Here is a 26164-nt window from a genome sequence, read left to right as displayed (position 1 = left end):
ATTAATAATAAACGTCTAACACTATAATCGCAGGAAGCTAAAATTTCGTATTTCCGTGGTGTCCCACTAGAATAACCAACTGTAACTTAACAATCAAAGTCCTACCAGAACTACTACTTTAATTTACGTATTTTATCAAAATTTGGAAATTTTCTCTAAATTGGCTGCATCAAGTATCTTTTAACTTTTATTTCAAACAGTTTTCTTGTCAAATTTGAATGACCGCACTCCCAGGAGAGTGGGTGAATATTATTCCCTCAAAAGCGCCATTTCAGTATAATGTGTTGGATTTTTTTTTAAACTTATCAATAGCTAAATATGTGGCTAAAATTTCGAGCTGGAATAAAACTTTAAAACGGGAATGTCTTTTTACAGAATGGATTTTTAACTTGTCTACAAATTAAATATTCATTACATTTTTATTTTATTATATTTTTTTTTCTAATTTAAGAAAATTTTGGTATTACTAAATCACTATAATAATATCTTTATTAGGCCAAATTTTGAAAGAACATAAACAGAAGATGGAAATTAATTTCAAAATAAAGATAATACTTGTATACATCATGAGAGAAGTGCTAAATTTATTTATTACTATATTGCTGAGGGATATTTGAGAAACTATTTGGAAGTTTTTCAGTACATTTTTCTAAAATTTGTTTAATGGAATATTCGGCGATTTGCAGTATTCCTTCTCAATATATTTCGTCGTATTTACATGATTAGAGATGAATTACTTTTCGTTCTAAATGAAAGGATAACTTGAATGATTAATAATGTTACAATGTACTGAATTTACGCCTGGAAAGTTTATATGTATAGGTTAGAAGTTATACATAGAAATGTAGCAGGTTGTATAGTTGAAGGGGGAGCTAATTTTAGACCATTGGTAAGAAGTGTTAATCCGCCCGACCACAAGGACCTAAAGCTTTTGCTAAGTTTTGGATGTAGAGTACCTTGATTTCCAGTTGGTAATACTTGTTCATGGTACTGTGATTGTTTCCAGTAAATATAAGAGATAATATGTTGCTCCAGCGAACTTTTCATAGACTTCATCTCTAATATCGAACGCGTTCATTATTATGTTTGGGCAGAACTCACATTGTGTGCGTTTTTGAGTTTTGTACAGATTATTGCTTCTTGATTGTTAAAATCTGCAGCATCTCTTCGTTATTCCTGAATTATAACTAAATATTAATCTACATTAGTTGAAGGGAACTAATTTAGTGCTTTAGTCTGACCTCTGGATTTTAGACAGATTTTAATATACAGTTATACTTTCATATTTTTTTTTCTACAACTGTGACTGAATCACTGAAAAATTTAGCAATCTATTGCAAATTTAAGAAATAAGTGTTTTGTTTCTTATATATTATATCATTGCGTATTCTAAATACATAAAGTAATAAATAATTTCAGTGAAAATCCTGAATTCAATTGCTTCATTAAACGTTATATTAAGATACTATTGTATTGGATCCAGATCAAAACAACAGGATTCTGTGCAACGGAGTTTATTCAACCAAACAATTCTCAACTCAGAACTCGCAACTCGTAACTCGTAACTCGTTTCTATGAACAATAAATATTTTGTACTTATATGAATATAAGAGAATAGAACTTATGCTAACAAATTAACAATGAATATGGCATTACCACATTTGTCTCCTTCTCCGGATCCAAAACCCAAAACTAGATACAAAATATACTTCAAAACTGAATACTAATAATGTTCTTAACAAACTAATCATATGATAGTTATTCCAGTTCTCAAATTAGAAACATATGTTATTCAAAAATATAAACCCATATGTGGTGCACTAACACCCTCCACCTTGAAACGATCGGGATGTTTCAACAACTTAACTGTGAAATTCGTCCTCATGACAAATCAACTTGAATAATGGTATTCCAAACTCGGACCTATTGTTCTTTACCACAACCCTTCTGGCGCAACCTTCTTTACTGCCGTTATCCCTGTTCTTTTCTTGACTCCTGCTTCCAGATCTATCATGCCTCTTACTACTTTTTGCGGTGACACAGACCCTCTAGTCTTCTTCGTGGCAACTTCCGCTATCTTCCTCTTCTTTCCTTTTGATGGCCGATTATTACTTCTACTCGTTCGGTTCCTATTTGCGCTTCTACTTCCTCTCTCAACAGATATTGACTTGCTTCTACTACTACGTTTGCATTTGCTGTAGCGCTTTCTCGGCGATAATCTTTTACGACGAGATCCGTTTGGTATCTTTGGAGTGCGTTTCTTAGTAAACTTTGGTGGCGGCCATTTGTATTTCTCTTTTCTCTTTCGTTTCTTCTTGTGTTTTTCTTTACCCTTGGTCTCGAATGAACTTTCTCGCGGAAGATCACTATCAGAATGATCAGAAGCCGTATTCTTATTACGGCTGCGTGACTTAACACCTTTTGATTCCCCTTTTCCATTTAATTTCTTCTTCCGTGATTTCTTTTTCCCAGCATTACTGCTGTCTTCACTTTTATTATCTGACTCTGAACTACTGTCAGCATCCGCGCTTGAACTGGACGTTGGCACATTTTTCTTCCGCTTCTTCTTGTATTTTGCTTTATCCTTGGTCTTCTTCCTGGAAGAAACACATGGCGATTGCGTTCTGTCTCTTTTGTTTCGCTTTGTCTTCTTTTTTTCTTTTTTCGGCTCTACCCTTACATTTCTGGTAGGCGATGGCGGGTATTTCTTAGTGTCGACGTTAATGTCGTTACCATTTCGTGCATCTTCCAAAGGTTCAGTAATTCTGAAAGCTTCTCTCAGCCTTACATTCTCTTCTTGCTGAGGTGCAATCTGATGCGTTTCACGGACAATAATTTGTCCACATTCGTTTCTGGGTTGTTCTACCAATTTTGAATCATTTGCCATAAGCATTGTACTGTTGGCTGAAACTTTCGTCTCTATCTCGTCTTGATTATAGACTTGATGCTCTGCAACCGCTTCTAATTCAATAAACTTCTCTTCGATTCTCCTCTTGTGTTCATGATCAAGTATCTCACTATTTGGAAGTTTACTGCCAGCTGAATCTATTTTCTCCAAATCTTCTTCAGTTTTATAATTAACCTTATCTTTAGATTTTTCTACTAATGTCCAATTCCTTTGGACCCAACCATAAGTTCCAGATCCCCGTGGGATGGTTAGACCAATTCCATTATACGTGGCCTGGTAATTAACAGATTGCCTGTTTGCTCCCCAATTACCGCTGACTATTGGCGACTTTGATACCTTTCTTCCTGCTTCATACTCTTCTAAAACTTGGTTTCTAGCTTTCACCTCGGCTAACTCCGCTTCCAGCATGAGTCTATCTTTTTTTTGTTTTAGTTTCAACTCCTCCTGTTCTAGCTTCTGCAACGCATTCAGTTTGGCCACCTTTGCCTTTATTCCAGCTGCTGCAGCTGCTTCCATGGCTCTTTTTTCTTTAAGAACTTGTTCTAAAGTTTTCTCTGTTAGCCATTCCATCATGATAGTTTTCTTCTATTGACAATCGAAGAAACAAAAACCTTGCAAATTTTCAAATACACAGTGAACAATATAAACAACCAAAACAAAAATATTAATATAAACAAAAACAACAATACCATATGATTAAACGCATAAAACTAAAAACAAACATTTACGTTACTAATAGCAACCTAACAAATACTAATTATAAATTAAATAAATATTGTCCATAAACTTAAACTTAAATAGTTCCTCTAATTAGAATCTTCTAATCTTCTAACAAGTCCACCTTGAAGAAATGTGAAACTGTATTGGATCCAGATCAAAACAACAGGATTCTGTGCAACGGAGTTTATTCAACCAAACAATTCTCAACTCAGAACTCGCAACTCGTAACTCGTAACTCGTTTCTATGAACAATAAATATTTTGTACTTATATGAATATAAGAGAATAGAACTTATGCTAACAAATTAACAATGAATATGGCATTACCACATTTGTCTCCTTCTCCGGATCCAAAACCCAAAACTAGATACAAAATATACTTCAAAACTGAATACTAATAATGTTCTTAACAAACTAATCATATGATAGTTATTCCAGTTCTCAAATTAGAAACATATGTTATTCAAAAATATAAACCCATATGTGGTGCACTAACAACTATAGCCCTGTTCAGGATGTATCTATGACCTAGTTACACTTATTTATTAATTATCGTAATCTAATCTACATTAAGTCCAATCTCTTCCTGCAGGGAGTGTAAAAATTTTAAAAATACAAGTAGGTATGAATAAAGCGCTGTACCAGAACCAGAAAAATGTAACTTCATTTTTTTTTGCTTTATGCACTTAGCAAACAGCCAAAGGTTACAGAGTTAATTATTTAAGTGGGAACTTCAAATTTTAATTTTTGATTTATTGGACGTAGTTACTTATTGTGGTGAACTCAATTCTGTATTATTATTATTATTATTTTTTTTTTTTTGCGCATCAACAGCTGAGGTCATTAGCGCCCGGAGCTTTTTCCAGTGCACTGCCGGCCTCCGGACAGTGTTCTCTCGTTACAGACAACACTGTCCATCACCGGACAGTGACCTGTAAGAAGCTCCTAGGAAGAGAAAATCTAAGGGTCAGCTGCTGGATTCGAACCCGGGCTGTATTATTATTATTTTAGCATATCTGTACTTTTTTCTTTTTTTAATGGTAACGCATTTTCATTTAATGGTTGAATGGATAAATTTAATTTACAGAAATTCGACAATTTTATTTTATTGCCTTTAAGAAAAAAAAAAACTGAATCTGGGTTTCGTTCTTTTGGTTTTGACAAAACGAAATTATTGTTTTGCAAGCATCTCGTTATCAATGTAAAGTGCAGTAGTTTCTGCTACTAGGCGTCCTGTATATGGTTGATCACTGAAGAGATTGCATGAGCACTTGTGATGCTTCATTTCAAGTGGAACATAAGGACCACGGGTACAAATGAGGAATTCCCATTCTCTATGGATGCAGTTTGGATGCAGCTATCTGGTGGCCCCACTCGATAACGGTCACAATCAAGAATCTCTCATCAATTATAATGCGATCACAAATCTAAAATCAGTCTAAATTGTTTATAACTTCCATGAGAAAAAAAGAAAAATATCAGCTACTAGCTACGGGCACAGTCAAATTTGGAGCAAAAAACGTTTTGAAACCAAAGCGTCATTTGCAGAAAAGATATCTATTCAAGAAAATTATCCAAAACCCCTCGTGAAAGACGTTTCAGACTAGAGGTTTCATTAAAACAAAAATTAACAGCAGACACTCCTTCATAACTAATTCTGCAAGTACTTAAAAGTATTTTGGTAATAATCCTTGTCTAGATAAACATTTCTGTTGCTTCGGTCTCTCAACAGTACTTGCTGAAGAGATTAGCTGTAATTTACCATCAAAAACATGCTAAAGGAGTTTGAAGTCCTTTATTAGTCATAACTTTTTCCCGATTCCCGAACGAGTTCAGTTTTTGTGTAGGTCACTAAAGGCATATTTATTTAAACTGTGGGTAAAATGGCTAAATAACAAGACTTTATACAAAAATAACATTAATAGCAGCTTTAAAAGTGATTTCCATCAGTCCAATTCTTGCGGCAGAGAAAGGTAATAATATTTGACTTCAATTCCTTGCAAATAGTAAATTCTAACAAAACGGTATGTAATTATTCAAAGAAATTTCCAATTTTAGAACTGATATGGTTATTTTCATGCAAACAGAATTTTTAATTATAATTGTAAAAAGTATTTAAAATTGTTTTATAAATCTCAATTGGTTTGGGTATTTGCAAAAGTACGTTTATTGCATAAAAACCTGTACAAATATAATGGCACAAAAGTTCAACATTATTGAATTATTAACTAACTCTGTTAAATTCTAAATTAGTGATGCCGACAAATTTACAATTATTGGCTGAAGTAAATTCGAGCTTATGATACAAAATATTGGAGCTTATAATTGATTTTATCTTTTGGCTTCAATTCGAAATACCCTCAGGTATATTGCTCTATTCATGGCAAAATTGTGTATTTGTGGAGAATAATAGTATATTATATAAAGAGGATTGAATCTATTTTGTTTTAGGCAGATTAATATTAGGTGAAAATGTATATATGTATATAGCTGAAGATATAAAACTACTGAAGAGGAAAGCGTACAACTAATTTCCCACAGAAGCGCCCAGCGCCCCTAACGGTGACAAAATGAGACTACACTCTTCACTGCTACCCAGTTAATTGTAATTTTCTTATTCTTACCACCTGACTAAGAACATCTAATTGCTGGTATAAATTTTCTTTAATTAGTAATAAATTTAAGTTGTAATTACCTTTACGAAATATGAGCCATTTTAACGGCTTACTTGTTATTTCATTTCACAGGTTTATATTACTTTAATTAAATGATTTTTAGTTTTACTCTCTTAGTCTTAGTCTTCATAAAAGGATGTGTTGTAATCACATTCACTTCCTGTTTTTCTTTTTAAGAAAATGTATTTGACCCTCATCTGGAGGAAATCATCTTGAAGGTGTAAAATTAATTCTCAGTATCGTTTTTTTTTTTGGCAAAATTAGAGGTTTACTTCTTCTAATTGGCCGAGTATACAAGGCCTACGTTGGAGATTATAGTTACTTGTAGTCGCATGATCGCTTCTTAACGCTTTATTTGTCGAGGAGCTTATCTTTTTATTTTTTTGCACTAGCTTTCAAAGTCCCGCCGGGCGACATTTATTGTTGAAGTTTATTATTACAATTGTTATACCAAAGTGAGACTTTAGAAGGTTCTTGATTTTTCGGGGTTATCTCTTCAAAGCCTGAACTTTAAACTCAAAATCTTAACTATATCTTATATCATCCTTGTACTAGCAGAAGTTAAAGAAGTTAATTTGACTCTACTATAAATTTCTATTTTTTGAAAAATTCTTGCGCAGATCACCACCAAACTAAAGTGTATTTTAATAATTGCGTGCAAAAGAAACTTCATTAATTTGTTATTTATTACCTTTTTTTGTATATTTTACAATAAAATTTGGATACTAATATTGCCATTAAACTGCTAAAAATGATCCAGCATGCAGTAAACGCGGCCAGGGTTAAATGAAGAGTCAACAAAATAAAAATGCCAAATCATTGAATTCGAACGTTTTAGAAATATTGTAATTGGGATAACTTTGATGTTCTCCGCAAAAATAAAAGGAATTCCATCTTGGTACAGATTGCAAACTACATAATGTGTAGTAGTATAATTATTCAATGGCTCCCAGTTTTCAAGTTTTTAATTAAATTAACTAAGCAAAAAAACGTATATTTTAATTTCTATTTTATACAAACGTAAATTATTGTTTTTAATTCTTTTAAAAAAAACCTCTTCCATCTTAATGAATACGAGCAACAGCAGCATTTAACTGAAGGGCCTCGCTGAAGTACACAAAACCTACTCTCAACAGCCGCTGCCTGTGGAAATACGTAAAATGGGGCACATGTGTTCTATACACTTTCCTTCATTTTATACTTTTTTAATGAGAAATTTTCTTCATATTTTCACTGATTTTCCTCTTTATTACATAGTGGAAGTTTGTTTTTTCTTTTATATAAATTTTAGTGTTTGAAAATGGATTATTACTTTAATATTTTCTTTAAAAAAAAATGGGTTTTAAGCCAACCTGGTGTAGTACTAATTCTCTGATAGATCCTTTTGTTACTTTTAATGATGAAAATTACTCTATTTATTTCTTTGCACAAACAGACAATGGACTTTATTCTTAATATCTAAAAAATTAAATTGAATTAAATACGAATTTTAAAGTAATCTCAGGTTCTAACAAAATTGCATATTAATGTAGACACATTAATATGCAATTTTGTTTGTGAAGACTCACAGGTACAATTACGCTGAAGAGTTGCAATTTTATCTCCACATTAGCTGTATTGTTTCAAAAAAAATTGGCATTGTTGTAATGCAAAAAATCGTAAGTGAAACTGTCTATTATTTCCGTCTATTTTAAAGTAAAAATATTCCTAAAATATTTTAATCTAACCTCACACAGTCCAGAACAAACAACTAAGATATGGAACATTCGATCATGTATTAGCTCATTAAATAACAGACAAACTCCTTCAGTATTATCATGATGGTATGGCGGAGAACTACCTAGATACAATCAATTATAAATATAATAACCCTGTTTGTAAGAAAATACTCTAATAGCTAATAGACCGAGCTGATGTTTAATAGAAAATACAATCTTCTTAGTTATTATCTTAGTTGCTTTATCTGGAAAATACGTAATGGGCGATATAGCAAAATCTATTAGCGAGGTTTCGGATGGCGGAGTGTGCTAGTTTCTGCAGCGCTAGTCGTTGGATGTTCCAAACAATTCCGTGTGCTTGTGCCCACCTAGGAAAACGATGCTAGGACAACATTTATTGTTGTAAATCCTAGTACAGCAACAACTGGATATGTTTAGATTCTGAGGGAAATTTATAATTAGGCTTTTCCAGGCGCGATCTAGGAATTAGTTGAGTCATCTCAAGATGGAACACTTCTCCAGACCTTTCTGTTTGATTAGACCTACGAAAAACAGAAGGTTATTCTGAGCTATATACGCCCTTCACACTGACCAGAAATAATACGCTTGGCGTCATTTCTTCTTCTTTTTGTCAAACCTGCAAAGTCTAACTGATGACAGGGCTATTGCCTGTGTTTTACTCAATCTGCTGTGGCCGCTCAAGAAGTCTACGATCGTCCACCGTTAACTTAGGCAAGTTTAATCTTTCCGTTTCTAGCCTTAGGATTATAGACAACATTGCCACCACTGCTTGCTTATTCTGCCATAAATTGCTCGGGTACTTAGTGGGTTTCATAGCGAGGGTTCATTAAGCTTTTCAGCCCTCAATACTAATCAGATTGTCCATCTAGAAGACGTTCTCGCATTCCCTAAGTTCGTAGGACTTGTTAACCAGTAGAGCCCCCTCGGCGTCTGAGATTATTACTCTGGAATTGATTATTCTTCTCTGATAATCTTAGCTGCACTTGCAACTAGCTCTGTCTGAAAAGCTATTTTTCCCAAGCTTTCCGAGCTTTCACACCTCAGATTAGCGCTGTACTTCCCGAACATTATTAATTATTAAAAATTTAATGTATTTCTTAAAGAGATCAGGTTGCCTAAATTATTTTGGTGAACATAATTGGAAACACATCATCAATATAATAAGATAATGATGTATTCTAATAAAAAATAATAATTTTGAATTTAAAAACTAATGAATTTACTTTACTAAAACGAAAACCTTTCCCGAACAAAATTCTGGGTGTGCCTCTATGTATATATTATAACAGTATATATAGTATATTATATATATAAGTATATTATTAATGAAGTTTTCTTTTAAATAAGCTCTATATTTTGCTTGAGTTCACCGAGTTCACCGCTAATATTAACTAGAATTTATTTAGCTGGCAAGTTGCTTTTAAGGGAGGCCCGGAGAAAGTCACAGCCTCCCTGGCACTACCAACTTTCAGATATCCAGCAAGAGATCCCTCCTCCTCCTCCTCTTAGTCTTACCCAGCCTCCTCCAAGCTTACCTTTATTTCCCTTTTTTAAGTTTTTTCTTTTACTTTTTTTAATAAACTCCCTTTTCTGCAATGCATATTTACTGAAGCTTACTAACTTTTGTTTACACATAACTCATTTGTAATAAAAAAAAAAACGAAAAAACTCCTTTGTACAATATAAATAAACCACTTCTAAATATAACCGTTTCAGCATCTTTCAGCACAAACGAAAATTTCTGATAATAAGTTCCGTTCAAATTTATAACGTAATAATTTGTAATAAACTAGTGGAAAGGCTCATCGATTTGAGTGATTAGTATGTAAAGAGGCTAGGCTGGGATGTTGGGTAGGAACAGGTTGTCGTCTGTGAGTGGGTAGCTAAGGCAGTTCCCCTCTAGATTGTTGCTAGCTTACTTTCGGACGGACAGCTGAGAATCTCAGTCGGTTCTGGTCCGGATATGGAATTTCTTTCAGGGCTCAGCTTCCTCTAGTCGTTGTTTTTCTTTGGAGTTTCTACATGGGTCTACACGAACGAAAATTTTTCATTGCATTGACGAATAATTATAAAATTTAGGGTATATAGAAGAAAGTCCTACTAATTTTTCTCCTACGGTTTTCTTTCTTTTCTTTATTAGCTCAATGGCGGTTCTTCTGAAAGACTTAAGAAAATTATAAAAACCAATCACTTAATCTTTTCAAAAATTTATGAAAAATTTTCAACATTGTTAGTATATGGACCGATAATTTTTTACTCATCAGTTTAAAGAACATGATCTATTAATTTTTTATAAAGAATCCATGAACTTCACTTTGCGTCTCTGTAAACTTCATTTATACGAATAAACATAGCTAGAACAACAACGAAGAATAAATAATTAATGGCTGTTGTAGGTAAATGTAAGTGAGAAGATCCATGTTAGTGCTTGCATGGTAAATGCACTTCTGCTGTATCTCTGTGTAAACTATAACCTTCATGAAAGTTTAGTCAATGTACATGAAGATTAACAGATTTCGATCTAATTATAGACTCTCTTGTCAGTGCGAAGCCAGTCGCGAGTAAATAATAAAATGTATTATTAATAAAAGTAAATAGTAATTTCATTATAAATTATTCTAATAAAAGTTAATTATTTTGTGAAAGCGGTTAGGAATATTCGTATTAGTGTCTACATTTTATTATTATTATTATTGAGAGAGACCTTAAAGAAAAAATGATTTTGTTTTAGATGAAGATTTGACTTTAACCAGAATGAGATATATAAGAAGGGTGAAGAGGCTACTAAGTACGTGACTACGATTCAACTGGCATTGTTATAAGTGGGTCATGTTTTCCGCTAGTAAATAACATTTATTAAATCGCGCAATAGTGTGGGTGCGCGTGTAGTTGCAGGATGTCAGAGATGGTGGTAGAGAAGAGAAATGGACCGTACAACGTACACCAGCCGCCTTCTTCTAAACTTTTCTTTAGCATTTACCCATGTGTATGCTTACATGCAAGGGCATATCTTCAATATGCCTTTCAATACTACACCGAACAATCGATCGTCTCTACTGCTAGCCCTTCTTCGCCGCCCAATCATCGTCAAGAAGAAGTAATAGCTTTCTCTAAGCACAGTGACTAAGAACATCGCTAAACCTTTCTTATTTTATATCTCGGGCTTTTGTCAGAAGTAAGAAAGAAAGGACTCTAGTATTATGTTTTGTATCTGGCAAAGATTTGGTCAGTGCGAGGGAAACGGGACAGACTTCAATAAAAAAAAAGGAATATGAGTGAGTAGAGACCTGCGAAAGAATGATGTTTTAGCGACCATGTTAGCTTGCCAGCTACGCGATGGACACCGGTTGAAGCTTTGAAAGAGTAGACGACTCATGATTATTGTACCTGTAGCGTCTTGAACCACTAACCGTTCCATTAGCAGATGCTTTTTTGTTGGTTCTTTTTTTTAAACTCACACTACCATTTTCCTTGTTTACGAACATAAAAGAAGTATGTCTAAAATTCTGAATTTGGCGTTTATTTAGAGCAGCGTTTATTACTGGTGGTACGCGAGTTGCTGGTTGGTGGTACGCGAAAAATAATCAATAATGGCGGACATAAAAAATGTAAAAAAAATAAAATCATAAAAATATAGAAACGTTTTTTCCTATAATACATAAAAATTATTTTAATTAATAATATTATACAGTAAAGTTGTTGATAAGTACAGTAATAAGGTTGGTCTGCCTCAAGATATACGAGAAAATATAATGGCACATTAAAATTGTCTTTCATGGAGTATTTTCCAAAATCCGAAAACACAAATGATTTTTGGATTTCAATCCCCTTCTATAAAGAAAATTTAGGAAAAGCTACATCATTATCGATAAAAGATAAAGAAAATTTAATAGAATTATCATGTGACAGAACTTGAATGATAACTATGTAAAGATCTGCTTAAAGAGACTGATTGTAATGAGGAAGCTCTATCCAAGCAACATTAAATTTAATTGGTACTGTAATGGTTGAGGAGATAGAGAGAGAGAGAGAGATGTTGGTTGTGGATGTTGATGGATAAATAACACTTTTAGTATCGGTATAAGACTTTATGTATTTATATGACTGACTGCCAAGGACTCTATACTTTACACTACAAGAACAGAACAGACTGACTGACGTGGCTAAACGATGTGTACAACTGAAGTGTAAGACTTTGAACTCTCGAGCTGAATATCGAACTGAATATATTGAACTGAATTGAATCTCTAATTGAATCTCTCGAACTGAATTGTTCTTATATCCCTTCGCCGAGCCTCCCTTCTCTGTGTGCCAAGGGGGGCTGTCCCTCTCTCTCTGGCTAGAGTGGGTGAGTGGTGGGGTTTCACTAAACAATTAAGTCTTTAAATTTATTGAATTTTACTCCACCTAAAGGTTTTGTGAAAATGTCTGCGACTTGATCATTCGAACTACAATGTTTTACATTAATTTCACAATTGTCATATCTTTCTTTTATATAATGGTATCTTACATCTATGTGTTTTGATCTTTTATTTATGTTACCATTTTTTATTATATCAATAGCACTTTTATTATCTATAAATAATGTAAAGATTTGGGCACAAATACAATATAATAATCCTAAAGAAGAACTTTGTAAATTAATTAATAATTTTGAAGAGAAAAATATGTACGCAATTTTTAATTATTTTAAAACTAAGATCTTACATTATACAAAGTTTATAAAGTGAACATGAACTTGAGCTCCTTTGTTACAGATACAATGTATCTCTATACAGATAAAGAAAATAAAACAACACACTCGGAATAACAAAGTTTGCGAAATAGAATCATTTTTACGAAGTGGTACAATTTATCATGATGAACTACCAAGTGGTACGCGAGCCAAAAAAGGTTGGGAAACGCTGATTTAAAGGGTACAGAGTGCACGTTGTTAGTTTAGGATGAGAAAACTCTCAATCGCATTCTGCCGAATCACATTGGCAGAACGTAATGACTTTAAAATCGCTCGATGAATAAATAGTTATTGTACTTTCAGTTGATTTGTAACGAAAAATAGTATTTTTCAATATCTTCTGTGGCTTCCCGGAGCCAATATTAGTGTAACGCGAAAACCTATTCCTTAAAGTGGCTGATTTTTAGCAAGTCTCTTATGATTGGTGCAATCGCTACTATACATGGCACAAGATCGCTTATAACTGTGGTGTGAACGCGATGCCTTGTCTTCATCAGTAATTATGCATCAACAAGCTTGATATAATAGAGAAGAGATTCTTTCTCTTGGCATTACATCAATTGATATCAATATAATATATTATGCTGGCTTTACAACTTCTTTTTAAAACAATAATTTACAATTTTTCCTAAAAATACATGTAACTGTTGCGAAAAATGTATTCCGTATATAATAACAATTATCTCTAGCAACAAATTACTTTAAAAAAATGATTAATTAAACAAAAAGAATAAATATTATCTCCAAGTATTAATTTATCTACATATATGTACATATTAATATTTTATTTTCTAAATGGAAACATTGTAATCTGGAACTAACTGGAGTTGAATTTCTGTATTCACCCTTCTCTGAATTCCCTTTAAATTCTCAACTCTCCAATATTACATTTTTTGTGTTATATTATTTATTTAAAATTTTAAGCAATCAAAGAAAATGATTTTTTTGTTGAATGGCCTGTTACCTTTCTGTTGCCATATCAAAAAATTTATATCGTATTCTGTTTCAACATCACTTTGAAATGGAAAAATAATTTATTAGGCAGATGGATGGATTTGGTTTTCATTTTAATTTTCTCTGCCTTCTCCTTACTTTTTGTTTAATTTTACTTTTCAAAAGTAATGCATAAAAATTGAAATATTAATTATAATGTTCATAATCCTGGACATATATCGGAAGAGAGAGGAGAGAGGAGGTGAGGAAGCTAAGGAGGGAAGAGAGCTGGGGATTCTCGGTTACAAACCAATGGCGGCTAAAAACGGGGCCCTTAATCCTTACCAATTTAAGCTGAGATTGTTTCTGAGAATAGGAAAAGCTCTTCCCTATAGCTGGAAGCTAGCTCCAGTATGCAGAGCTTGATTCCAATTTACACAAACTTCTCGTTTGCTGTATTTTTTATCCTTTTTTTTCCTCTTTTCAGGACCTTTAATCGGAACAATTTATCAGATGTGTTTCTGTTTAGGAAGTTACTATAAAAGAAGGCATATTCGTTACCCTCTTCTAGGCGGAAGTATTTTTTCGTGGTTTAATAAAAAAAATTAATTAATTGTTCACAGCTCTATGTTATCCCATACATGTTTTTGTTGCGCTTTTTTTAATTATTTAAATCAAATCTTTCTTTTCTTTTTTAAATTTTTTTTAATTTGTTAAATTATATGAGCACTATTAGTAACAAAATTACTGACAACACTAGGCACCCACTAACTGAGAGGAGAAGTTATCCATTGGTAACACTACCTAAGGCATCTCCAGGATTAACAATTCTCCTCAAAAGAGAGAAAATCGCGAGATCACTGGCGTTTTAATCGCCTAGGAGGATGATCTAGAACAGGGGTCCCCAAACTATGGCCCGAGGGCCACATGCGGCCCCCTGAGGACATTTATCCCGCCGCACTTCCGGAAGAGGCATCTCTTTCACTAGGTGGTCAGTAAGAGGAGCACTATATTTGTGGCGGTGCCGCAAAGCGCTGAGTCGCAGGATGCACGCGTCACGACTCCGAAACCAGTGTAAAATAATAGCAGAAATAAAATAACAGGAAGAAAGGCAAAGCACTATAACTAAATTGGACATTGACCATCTCATTAGCCAAAAGCAGGCCCATAGTTCCCACAGAAATACTGGGCAGTTTGGTGATTTAAATTTACTTGTTCTTTATTTGAAATATTCTATTTGTTCCCGTTTTGTTTTTTGTTTTTTTACTTTAAAATAGTTTCTTTTATAGTCCGGCCCTCCAACGGTCTGAGGAACAGTGAACTGGCCCCTTGTGTAAAAAGTTTGAAGACCCCTGATCTAGAAGGTGACGATATGATAAATGGCGGACAATTGGAGGGTGTAAGTTCTGTTAAAAACTTTTATAGCAAGCCTTTGAGGATGGTTAGATTTGAAACGTAAAATGAAGCGATAACAATGGTGAGGACAATTTTAGACTGAAGATTAGAGCGTTTCTTTGAACCCACAGTTCAATACCGTACGTCCAGGCGGGTTTTACTTACAGAATTGCAAATCAGTCGTTTGTTATTAAGTGAAACATTTGAACGTTGGTAGTCTTTAAAATAGTCCATAACGCCTGTTAACTTCAGTTCGTTTAAGTCATGTGTGCGGGTTCCAAGTCAGTCTTTGGTCTAAATACAGTTTAAGACAGTGAGCAACATTGGCAGGAGAAATAGGCATTGAGCCATAGAAGATCGGTGGAAGAGTGATGCGGCGGTGAGTGAAAGTAATATCGTCAAACCAATTGTAAAAACAAATAAAGTAAAAAGTATAGGCGGCTCTTAACGCCCACCCATCAATTAGGTGTCGTGGAAGGAAAACATATAATACTAACAATGCATTCTTAAAATTCTTTTGATTCTTTCCTGACCAACCAAATTCTTTCAGAACCAAAAAGAAAAAAATCAGGTTCCAAGTGGTCCAGCATAAAATAACTTTTACACATTCCTTTTATATACTTATGTTTCTAAAAACAACTGAAACCTTCTCCTCGTGAGTATTTTGTCCCTTTATGTGAGCATTTGAGTAACCTTTAAAATAAAATGTTAATAATAATCAGATAGAATATGAACACCCTGGTTTTCCATTGTTCTTAGCTAGATGCCGCTTTGGTTATGTATTTGCACAATACAATTGATAGAATCTTTATTCTGAAATTGGCTGCTAGTTAGCACAATGTCAGAATTGTATTTAAATTCTAAAAATAAATAAAGGTGTACATCAATGAGATTCATCTGTTGGGAGATTAGAGTAAAATTTAATATAAACTTAGATAGTAATTATTACTCCTCAAAATCTTAACCAGCTGATTCATCTCTTTTTAAATTTACCAACAAAAATCCTAAAACAGGGGCACTAGCTAACAGATCAACACCAACAAAAATCAAAAACAAGAACAATGTGTGCCCTTATAGACAACACTAACAATCACTCGCAAAATCAACTTCAGACAACCTGCTGGCTGGTAGAAATTGAGGCTAGAGAGTACCACATGAATCCTCATCTAACATTCAGTAACGAAACAATGATCATCGGTACACTTTATGACAAGGATCAGAATGGGACGTAAAGATTCTTTAGAAACTTGAGAAACAATCATGGAATTCAGGATTTATATATATTATTAAAGAGAACAAAAGTCGTAACTTCCGTTAGAGATAGTTACGGTGACCATTTTTTTGTATCAAAAAACAGGACAAGGAGCAAAAAAAAACCTATAAAAAATATTAATACGTTTATTAACTCGAGATCGGTTATTACAAAATAATGGCCATATAATATGGCCCATGTTCAACCGAAACTGAGCGACTACTTGCACTATACACTTATTAATTAGTAACAAAATGTAAATAGTAACTCTTGTAAATAGAAAAAATAGTCAGTCTTTTAAAATCACAACGAAATTTTGTTTTAATGTCACATTCTTTAAAACTATACTAACGACAAGTAAAATACAAATATATCTAATTTTCACGATATGAAGATCAGATCTTAACAAAATCATATATAAATCTTCCAAAAAATATTCATATTTTCATTAATTTCATTGAGTATAATTTAAATTTCATTGAAAAACAGTACAAATAAATAAAAAACAGGAATTTATGCTTAAAAAACAGTACGAATGGTCACCGTAGAGATAGTAGAACCTGTTGTCCCGTAAAGTTTTCAAATTGTTTAAGGAGATTTAGAACTGTAAAAATAACAATAAAATAAAGAGAATTTTTAGTTATTATAGAAAGAATCCGCGTAATGTGGAACTGAAACATCCAATCTAAGATGGATAAGGTTAAATTAAGACCTTAGAGGCAGGTTATGAAATAAGATTACTGAAGAATAGATAATTGCCTAAGAGAATTATTTAATATAACCAATGTGGGTAAAGAATTGATTAGGCAGGCCTAAAAATTTGGACGAATTTAAGGTCAAAATATTTTTTCTGATTATTTTCTTTATTAGTTAAGGTTTCCATGTATTACTGTCTCTTACCTAGCAGGATTAGAACGGTTCTGTGATCAGCGCAGATTTTCTATTTTTAGTTTTCCCTAGGTCTTCTCAATAGTAAGAAAATTCGCGATAAGTTCAAATTGGATATTTCGATTAACTGAGGCCGCCACGATAAGATTTTGGTGAAAGTTTGTCAATTGGAAGTACTACTGAAATCATTGTTTTTAGTCTTGGAGTTTCTTTAAAAACGGCTTTTCTTCAAATTAAGTTGCACTAGCTTAGCTATATGTTAGGTTTATAATTTTTATTTACAAAAATTTCCACAAAAATTCGTTTAAGGGCACCTATGAGAAAGAAAATGGATAGTTTCATCATAAGTTAAGAAAATTTGGGAAATCCACATGTGATGTTATTTTGTAAGGGATATTATTACTTGTCTGACTATATTTACATTCTTGTGGGTGTTTGACATAAAATAATCTGACATTATTCCATTGTGGCGTAAAAATCAGGTTAAGAGAATCTGATAAGAATAAGGTGCATTTACACCCGAGAGCAATTAGATGTCGTTAGTTAATTTAAACAAAAAAAAAAAAATCTAATAACATCTCTATCTTACAAATTTCTCAAGCAAATCAAATTATGCAAATGTAACTATTTATTTATTCTACACTTGTTATTTCTAAGCGAATTTATTAAATTTTATTTCCTTCATAGCTCTGGCTTTGCGTGTTGCGTTAATGTGACATTTGAAACTTCGTGATGGCGTCGGAATTTTAATAAATTATTGCTATTGGCTGGGAAATCTTTTAATAAAACACCTCCTCACTAAATTACTTTAAATAATGTTTTCATTTTTTTTTTTTGTGCATAAAACATTTGTTATCGTAGATTTATCTAAAACATGATTAAATAACATTTCTGGGTTACAAATTTTAATTCTATTTTAAATAATTCTTATTTCAAAGAGTCTCTTTCCAGTTCGGAGTGACTTTGTTCTCAAACTATACTTTAATTATCCTGCACTGTGTGGTGTTGTCCCAAGTGTCAATACTTGTGGAGAAGAGATGTTAGGCCTGTTTTATGCAAATATGTTTGAGAAAATAAAACGCCTGTCAATGTGCTTGGAAATTAACAACATGCTCTTCGTGACCCGGCAACAAAGTTATGATAAGCACAAAATTTGCGGAATTTGTGACCAAGAAAGGATATGAATGTTTTTTTGTCAAGTGTAAGGATTTGGGCCCATGAATTATGGATTTTGAACTGCTTTTTAGAAAGTAACGCAGTAATGATGCTCTGATCACCGACCCAACCGTGAGAATAATCTGTGGGCATCGAATGTGATAAATAAAAGTAACAAGAAAAGTTCGTTGTAGAAGAATTCTCTGTCCGTGGCCTGCGATTTATAGCAAGGAGTACCTGAACGTATCACGGACTATTCTTTGACAAAAGTCAAATTTAATTTCTATTTATTTATTTGCAATATTTTTAAATCGAACAATTGCATAAGAAGTGAGCAAATTTCTAAAAATATCTACTTGTATATGTATTTATGAAAATAGACAGTAAATTATATACAAGTGTTTGGGATCAATGTAAGAAGCATGCGACTGACTGCAGCTCATTCAAATCACGAACTGTCGAGTCCATAAACTTATATGAGTTACCACTTGGCGCAAGATTATATTATATGTCTTTTATTCATATATTCACAGTTCGTCTCGCATACTTTGCAAAATGATTTGTCCTCTTCGTTCAACTTAATCTTAAACAATCATATTTAAGAAAATTAAAATAAAGGACACATGTTGTATCAGACTTTTCTGTTATATTTTATCTACTTCACAGACGATTGTATTCTTGGTAATCAACACCATCCAAAGATCTTTCAATACTACTGGTAGATCGTTGAGGATTTTGTTCTTAGTAGCTGATACAAACGCGCTACTTTTACAATGTATTATTTGAGAATTTTACATTTTGCTGATCAAACCAAAGTTTGACATAAATTCTCTAAACACTGTTTGTAGAGATACAAATTTAAAAAAAAGAATATTTTCTTTAAACAGCGACAACAATTCATTTAAGTTTTTAGCAAATAAAGTCTACATTAAGCAATCATTTCTTCGATGTGATGAATTCTGTAAGAGAGGCAAGTTTCATCAATCGTTTTGTTTAATACGATAGTGTTGGACAAGAAGATAGTAAAATCATTGTCGATTGCTAGATTTTATTAAAGATTTAAAAATTTATGTTTTTATTATTTTATTTATTTATAATTAATTAAATATTAATTTGATCTACAGGGTTTTGAAGAAGATGAACTGTTCAAACTTTCAGATCATGATTATGTAAGAGCCATTTCAATGATTTTTTTTTTTTTTTTACTACCAGTACTAACAAGAAATTAACTATTAACACAGTAACTTTTTTAGTTTTTAATCAATTACTAACAAATTGGCTTAAACTAATTGTGTTTTGTTACAAAAATAACTAATACAGTGCGATTAGGTGAACAATTTTTGCTGCTTTTCTGTTTAGATTTGAAAACAGACAGAACTAGCAGAGTCTTGTTTAATTTGGCTTTAAATTTTCATTATTGTTTTCCTTGAATCTAAAATTCAGTTTCGTATTTGTTAAATATACAAATTAATAAAAGCGGCTTAATGTTAATTTAAATAAAAGCTATTTTCTCTTAAATGTTTAGAATTTTAAGTTAAAAAAATAAATAACAAATCCTGATAATCGCAATTTACAATATGAAAAATCGCCGATTACTTTTTCTCTCGGGCGGATTGACTGTTGCGGTCATTAGCTATAAATGTATTTTTAATTCACAAATCACTTAAAAGATAAGGAGTTTTGAATTATTCTTCATGAAATTAAGATATCATAACTATATAATCAACTGTTTGATTAAGAAACTGGAGATATGCAGCAAGTCGAATATTTGCATGTTCCGTTAAAATTGTCTCGCATACTAACATAAACTAACCTGTTTATTATTTTTCTAATTAGCTTATTTTACTATTTCATGCATTTTATTTCCAGTTTGCAAATAATACGCATAAAATGCAATGAAAGAGGCAACAAACAGTTAACGTTCCACTAGCGTTCTACCAATTTAGCAAACTTTCAAGGTGTACGTGACGTTTCTACACAAACTGGTGAAAGATTTTAGATCTTTTATTGATTAATATTAATGTTTCAAAAGGGTATTTTAAATGCGAAAGCAGCATACAAATTCAATGAAATTAAACCAATGATCATATTCATTATGATATTAGTTCACATTTTAGGTACCACAACCAGCAAGCAGGCTTTGTAGCGAAATTAGAAATATCATTACATTTAATACTATCATTATAACTAAAATAATAATAATGTAGCCACTTAATGTGTAATTAGTAACTCTTTCAAAACTTAAATGAGTAGAAAAATACTCATTTTGTTAGTGAAAACAAAAACAGTTGCCACTAATTACAGGTAAATTATGAAGGATACATAATTAATTTTTAAGTTCATTTCTTGTTCATTGCTAGTGATATAAAGCTTATCGATTAACAAGTGAGATTGTTCGATCTCGTCTTCTACCCATCTAACTCTAACAACAACTTGTTCGGAGTTATACTAGAGAATGTTCGTTTAAAACTAGTCCATCTAGCCAGCCAATACGGTTCTATTATGATATTTCTTGTGCCTAAAACATAATTAAAAAAAAAATTCCTGGATCTGTGAAAGCTGCAGAACCTTTGACCTACCAATTCTTCGGGTTCTTTCACAAATTAAATGTGCTGGAGCTACGGGATAGAGACCCTACTCGAAAATTAGGAATCTGAATTCCGTTTAGAGTTTATAATGAGTAATTTTTATAGACGGATTGATGCATAAGAAATATCATAGCAGATCCATATCTTCGCTCGCCCCTTGACATTTTTAAGAAATTTGGTGCCAATTGAAGGAACATCGTGAACAATTGCCCAGCCGAATTTGTAATTTAATGTATTTCATACTAGGAACTTAATTTTGCGTTTTTTTTTTGTTTTTTTTTAAAGAAATAAATTTTCAAACTAACATGAAAATAAAGTAATAGACAGTTCACTGGAAAAATGTCCACCATATTAATGTCCAGTCCTAGTGAAGATAGAACTGTTTAACTGCAAATAAAAAAGGAATTTTTGGAAGTGGGGATGACTTTTCTAAAGTTTTTTTTATCTACTCAACGAACTTTGCCCATAAATTTCAAATAAAGAAGGCTTTGTAATTCTCACCGGTGAAGGACAATCCTCTTTGCATAGTCGAATTCTCGCTAAAATAAAATAGTATTCTCGTTGGAGTTTAAAAGTATTTAGAGCTACCATTGCTGCTCTTTCTTTAGTACAATCAAAATTATTATGACATTGAGAATATTTTCTATTGGACATGCGATTTCAATGAACTTTTGCATGCTATTTGTAAAAAGCGCCCAGGGAAGATTGTTCTACCAAATAATTATTTGTTTTTGCTTTCATTATTACTGACATGTAATTAAGGCGCTCAACTCCTGAGATCATTGCGCCCTTTGCCTCTTATAATGTCTGCCGATCTTCGGTCTATTACGGAATAAATAAACTTTGACAAACGAACAGTGTTTTTCCTATTAGCATATATTAACCTTAAATATTACGCGAATAAATGTTCATTTCCTTACAACCTGATACTTCTTATCCTGATTAGTTTTGAGTTTTGCTACCACAAAACTTTAATCTAGACCAGCGTTTCCCAACCTGTGGTAAGTACGCTTTCCACCAGTGGTACGCGAGTTGCTGGTTGGTGGTACGCGAAAAATAATCATTAATGGCGGACATAAAAAATAAAAAAAAAAATAAAAAATATAGAAACGTTTTTTCTTATAATACATACAAATTATTTTAATTAATAATATTGTACAGTAAAGTTGTTAATATGTACAGTATTAAGGTTGGTCTGTCTCAAGATGGCACTTCACATAAAGTGACGGCTCAAGGGTTAATAATATTAATGTATTATACAAAAACTATATTTCGTGTGTCAGTAATTGTTTTATATTGATTTTATATTATAAAATATATCATTATAATGTAATAATGAATAAGAATCAATATGAAATTGAAACACTTCAATAGGTGGCATCTTACCCCAAGCACTGGAGGAAGACGCCACATAGGTTTATTTTTGTACTAAGGCTTCAGTCATGTTGTTTCAAGCTAATACGTACTCACCAAGATGCACACGACACAAATATCACGGAATTATTACGTTTAATCTAGTCAATCCATCACCAAACCTTAAGTATCGACAACGAAATATTATAACATGGGTACTCGCCAAGTTCAAAGAGTTGAATTTTCAGTTTAACGATGATTAAACTAGATATAAATAGAAATACTCACAAGCACGGTATTCACAGTTGTTTACTACACACTTTACCGTAGGAATTGCTGTCATCCAGTTGTAGATATGCAAAATCTGACGATACTTGCATCTTCCCCCAACTGGCATCTTCCCCCCACTTACCTTATATGAGAAAATGTAATAGTAACATACATTAAAATTGTCTTTCATGGAGTATTTTCCAAAATCCTAAAACACAAATGATAATTTGGATTTCAAACCCCTTCTATAAAGAAAATTTAGGAAAAGCTACATCATTATCAGTAAAAGATAAAGAAAATTTAATAGAATTATCATGTGACAGAACTTAAATGATAACCATGAAAAAATCTGCTTAAAGAGACTGATTGTAATGAGTAAGCTCTATCCAAGCAACATTAAATTTAATTGGTACTTACATGTAGTTGCATGTTTAAAAGAAATTAATTTAGAAGATTTGGTCACAAATACAATCATCCTAAAGAAGTGGTACAATTTAGCATGATGAACTACCAAGTGATACGCGAGCCAAAAAAGGTTGGGAAACGCTGATCTAGATATACAAATTTCACATTAAAATAATAATATTATACATATTTTTTTGATAGTAGCTACCATTTTTTAAACTGAAAACTTGAACAGATCCGCGTGTAGCCTGCATAGAGCTAGTTTGGATGTCTTGTCTAAACTTCTGCCCCATTTTCTTTTCGGATATGTAGCTTTATTTCAATGTGAATACCAAGTGCGGATGCATTGATGTCCATTTTTTCCTATAAAATTTAATGATTTATGTTTGTGGGACACAATATTGTACATGCATTAAGGCTAATTCACTTTTTAGTTTACCAAATTATTGCATGTCTTAGTGCAATATGAGAATTGTTGTTTATTGAATATTAAAAGTACGTACTTTTAACAAGATCGCAGATAGCTACAAATTCCTGAAATGACTTTGAAAAGGGTTTCTTTCTGCCGTTAATTCAAGCAATTTTGTTGTAAATAAAGAAAATGATACCGATTGGTTGTATTGCATTATATCATTATATTAAAATACATTATAAAGTGCGTTAGCCCAATTCGCTGAGTTCGTACAATATTAAGAAAAGTCAAGGTCTGAGACAATCAGGACAGTCACAGCGATCTCGGACTTCGCTTCAGTTAATCTAATAATTAATTAAACAGTCGGAAGACGTCCCAGATACGACAACTGGTTCTTTGTTTCAAAAATTAGCCCAGGTTGTCCTTAGTTAAGCGGCACCCTCTATCTGCTATACACAGCCGACCAACGCTCGCCCTGAGGGAACAATAGAATCCTTTGTGTATTTCCCGCTAGGCTGGTCGAGGAACTATAATGGCCGGTATATTTGCAGCCCAGCTGGGTAGAGCTAGGGCAACTCTACTGAGTCCACTACACACTTCTAACCATCTCTATTCTATCGGTTAGCAGTGATTTGCTTGTTGTATATTGGCTTCATTGTGTGGCCCATAAGACTGGATCCACTTTAGTTACTCCAACCACTGTTCTTCTCTATAGATGTACATACCCTTAAATTGACTGCCCATTATTAGAATCAAAAACTTCCTTTGTATTTACCTTCCTAGTTTATAAATGCACCATCTAAATTCTTTATCGCTAGCTTTTCTTCATAATCCGCTGATTATTTTTAACTTATCAAAATAAATGATACAAATTTAAAGTGAACTCTATTATATTATTCTGTACATCCATTTTTGCAGAACTGCGATAAGCTCTCGATTTAATAATTACATTCCAAAAATAGGAAACATATTTTTTTGTTATGTTGAAGTACTTGCCTAACCGATGTGTTAAAGGCGAAAAATCAAAACTTTGCAAAACATTTAGTGCAAAAAAATCAATTTTTGAAACGGTTTTTACAATATCTCAATTTTGTGCTTATTTCCTAAATCAATTTTTATAATTTTACGAAGCTATTGTACTTAAAAGCTGTGATCGTCTAACTAGAGCAAATTTCAATATTTTTATTTATAACATTGTAACTGTCGATACAAGCTATTTACTTATTATTTATTTTTTAATTGAGGACGCGTTGTCATTGGCTACCCGGTATCTTTTTTTTAGTGCACCACCAGCATCTGAATAGTTTTCTCTCGTAACCACTTTCAGTCATCGGTCAGTCAGCTGAAAGAGGTTTGCAAGAAGAAAGAATCTATGGACCGACAGTTTGCGTAAAAACCCAGCAAGTTAACTAAAGAGCTAAGTCCCTTTTTTAACTTTTCATTATTATTATTCGTTCATGCGGAGGCTATCTACGTCATACAAAGCCCGTCGGGTCTTTGAAAATCATATGATACTGTGTGGGGTGTGTGTTGGATTGACTGGCAGAAGATGATGCAGAAGATATGATGAAGGAAAGTAATAGATGTACAGGAACCTCTCTTTTCCCTGTAGTCCTCTCATTACAAGAGCTATGAGGGGCAGCGCCCCCTTATGTCTGTTTTCACCACCGCCATTTCGATCACATTACATTTGCATCGAGTTCTTAATATCTACCAATTCAAGTGGTCACGACATTCAACTTATTCAACTCACCATTTTACCATTCCCATACCTGATTCGTTTCTTCCTCTCATCATTCCTTATTGCAATTCACTGGCGCTGGTCATTTCAGATAAATTATAAAGTTAAGTCTTTTCTCCATCTGCTTCTTCACCATTCCTAATCGTTTACACTCTCTCACTGAACCAAGCCTGTGAGGCGGTAACCGAAATCCAATAATGCTTATATCAAGTTCCTACGCAAACAATACGATTGCGGGAACTGTCTGTACATCTATTGTATGAGTTTGTAGGCTGGAATGCCCGCAGGGCTTTTGTTGATGGGTGATTAGATAATTAATTTTTAGTAATATGATATTTATAATAAAGTCATTGTTTGTATAAAAACCAATAATATGTATGTAAAATACATTTTAGATTCTTATTTTGAGGGTTTTGACAAGAGCAATATAAGCTGTTCGCTAGCCAATTAATCTTTTTATTTAGCATTAATTAACGTAATGTCATTGTATAAAAATAAAATTGCAAAAAAAAATGCCGGTTATTCGCAACATAAACCTCAAGTCACCCGAAAATAGGAGGTTGTTTAAGTTGCAATGGGAGATTTATGATATTATTGCAGAGTTTGCAGGTAAAAAGTAAGGATTAGAATATGAGGTAAGAGTCTAATAACTGAAAGCAAGTTAAAAAAATTGTCAGCTCTAAAAAGCTCATACTTTAGAAAATATAATTAAAGCATTACATTTAATTTTGTAACAGCTAACGAACTCCTTATTTGAAAAATACTATGTTAGTGATATAAATCTCTTCGTAGAATGAGAGTAAAAACTTGGCATTTTCATGATAGATTAGTAGAGCAAATAAAAAAAAAGTGACTGCGGCAGTCTTGCCAATCTAAGCAAAAATAAAATAGAAGATTTTCTAATAGTGATCGTCTAAATGTAAGATTGAAGAATTGGAAATTCCAAAAGATCTTTAGCCAGAAAGTGATATCTCGCTGAAAAGAGCGTTTGAAATA

The 26164-nt window shown here is 32.7% G+C and overlaps 2 protein-coding genes across 19 annotated transcripts in view; one reads left to right on the top strand and one right to left on the bottom strand.

Annotated features, from left to right (window-relative positions):
- LOC141461393 (uncharacterized) overlaps positions 1 to 26164 on the top strand; it is a 561940-nt gene that overhangs the window by 503986 nt on the left and 31790 nt on the right. For 15 of the 17 annotated variants that reach the window (XM_074142539.1, XM_074142471.1, XM_074142448.1 and 12 more), the window contains one exon: positions 19524 to 19568. The exons of the other annotated variants lie outside the window; for them this stretch is intronic. In XM_074142539.1, the coding sequence (XP_073998640.1) occupies positions 19524 to 19568 (45 nt within the window). The remainder of the gene's footprint in view (positions 1 to 19523; positions 19569 to 26164) is intronic. 17 annotated transcript variants of the gene reach the window in all.
- LOC141461439 (uncharacterized) lies at positions 1108 to 4113 on the bottom strand. Of its 2 annotated transcripts, none has more exons than XM_074142579.1 (2): positions 3955 to 4107; positions 1108 to 3870 (listed from the first exon to the last, which is right to left on the bottom strand). In XM_074142579.1, the coding sequence occupies exon 2, from the start codon at positions 3479 to 3481 to the stop codon at positions 1934 to 1936; it is 1548 nt and encodes a 515-aa protein (XP_073998680.1). In that variant the 5' UTR covers positions 3482 to 3870; positions 3955 to 4107; the 3' UTR covers positions 1108 to 1933. The 2 variants fall into 2 exon arrangements, 1 of the variants encoding a protein (XP_073998680.1); XR_012462860.1 differs by having other exon boundaries at positions 1110 to 1572; positions 1657 to 4113.

This window comes from Rhodnius prolixus, unplaced genomic scaffold (genome assembly GCF_049639745.1).
Source record: "Rhodnius prolixus isolate KJV_2025 unplaced genomic scaffold, Rpr scaffold_1, whole genome shotgun sequence".
NCBI classification, from domain to species: Eukaryota; Metazoa; Arthropoda; class Insecta; order Hemiptera; family Reduviidae; genus Rhodnius; species Rhodnius prolixus.
This window is presented reverse-complemented; position numbering and strand designations above follow the sequence as displayed.

Coding starts and splice junctions, on each gene's coding strand:
- LOC141461439 (XM_074142579.1), bottom strand. CDS start 3,481: ATGATGGAATGGCTAACAGAGAAAACTTTAGAACAAGTTCTTAAAGAA.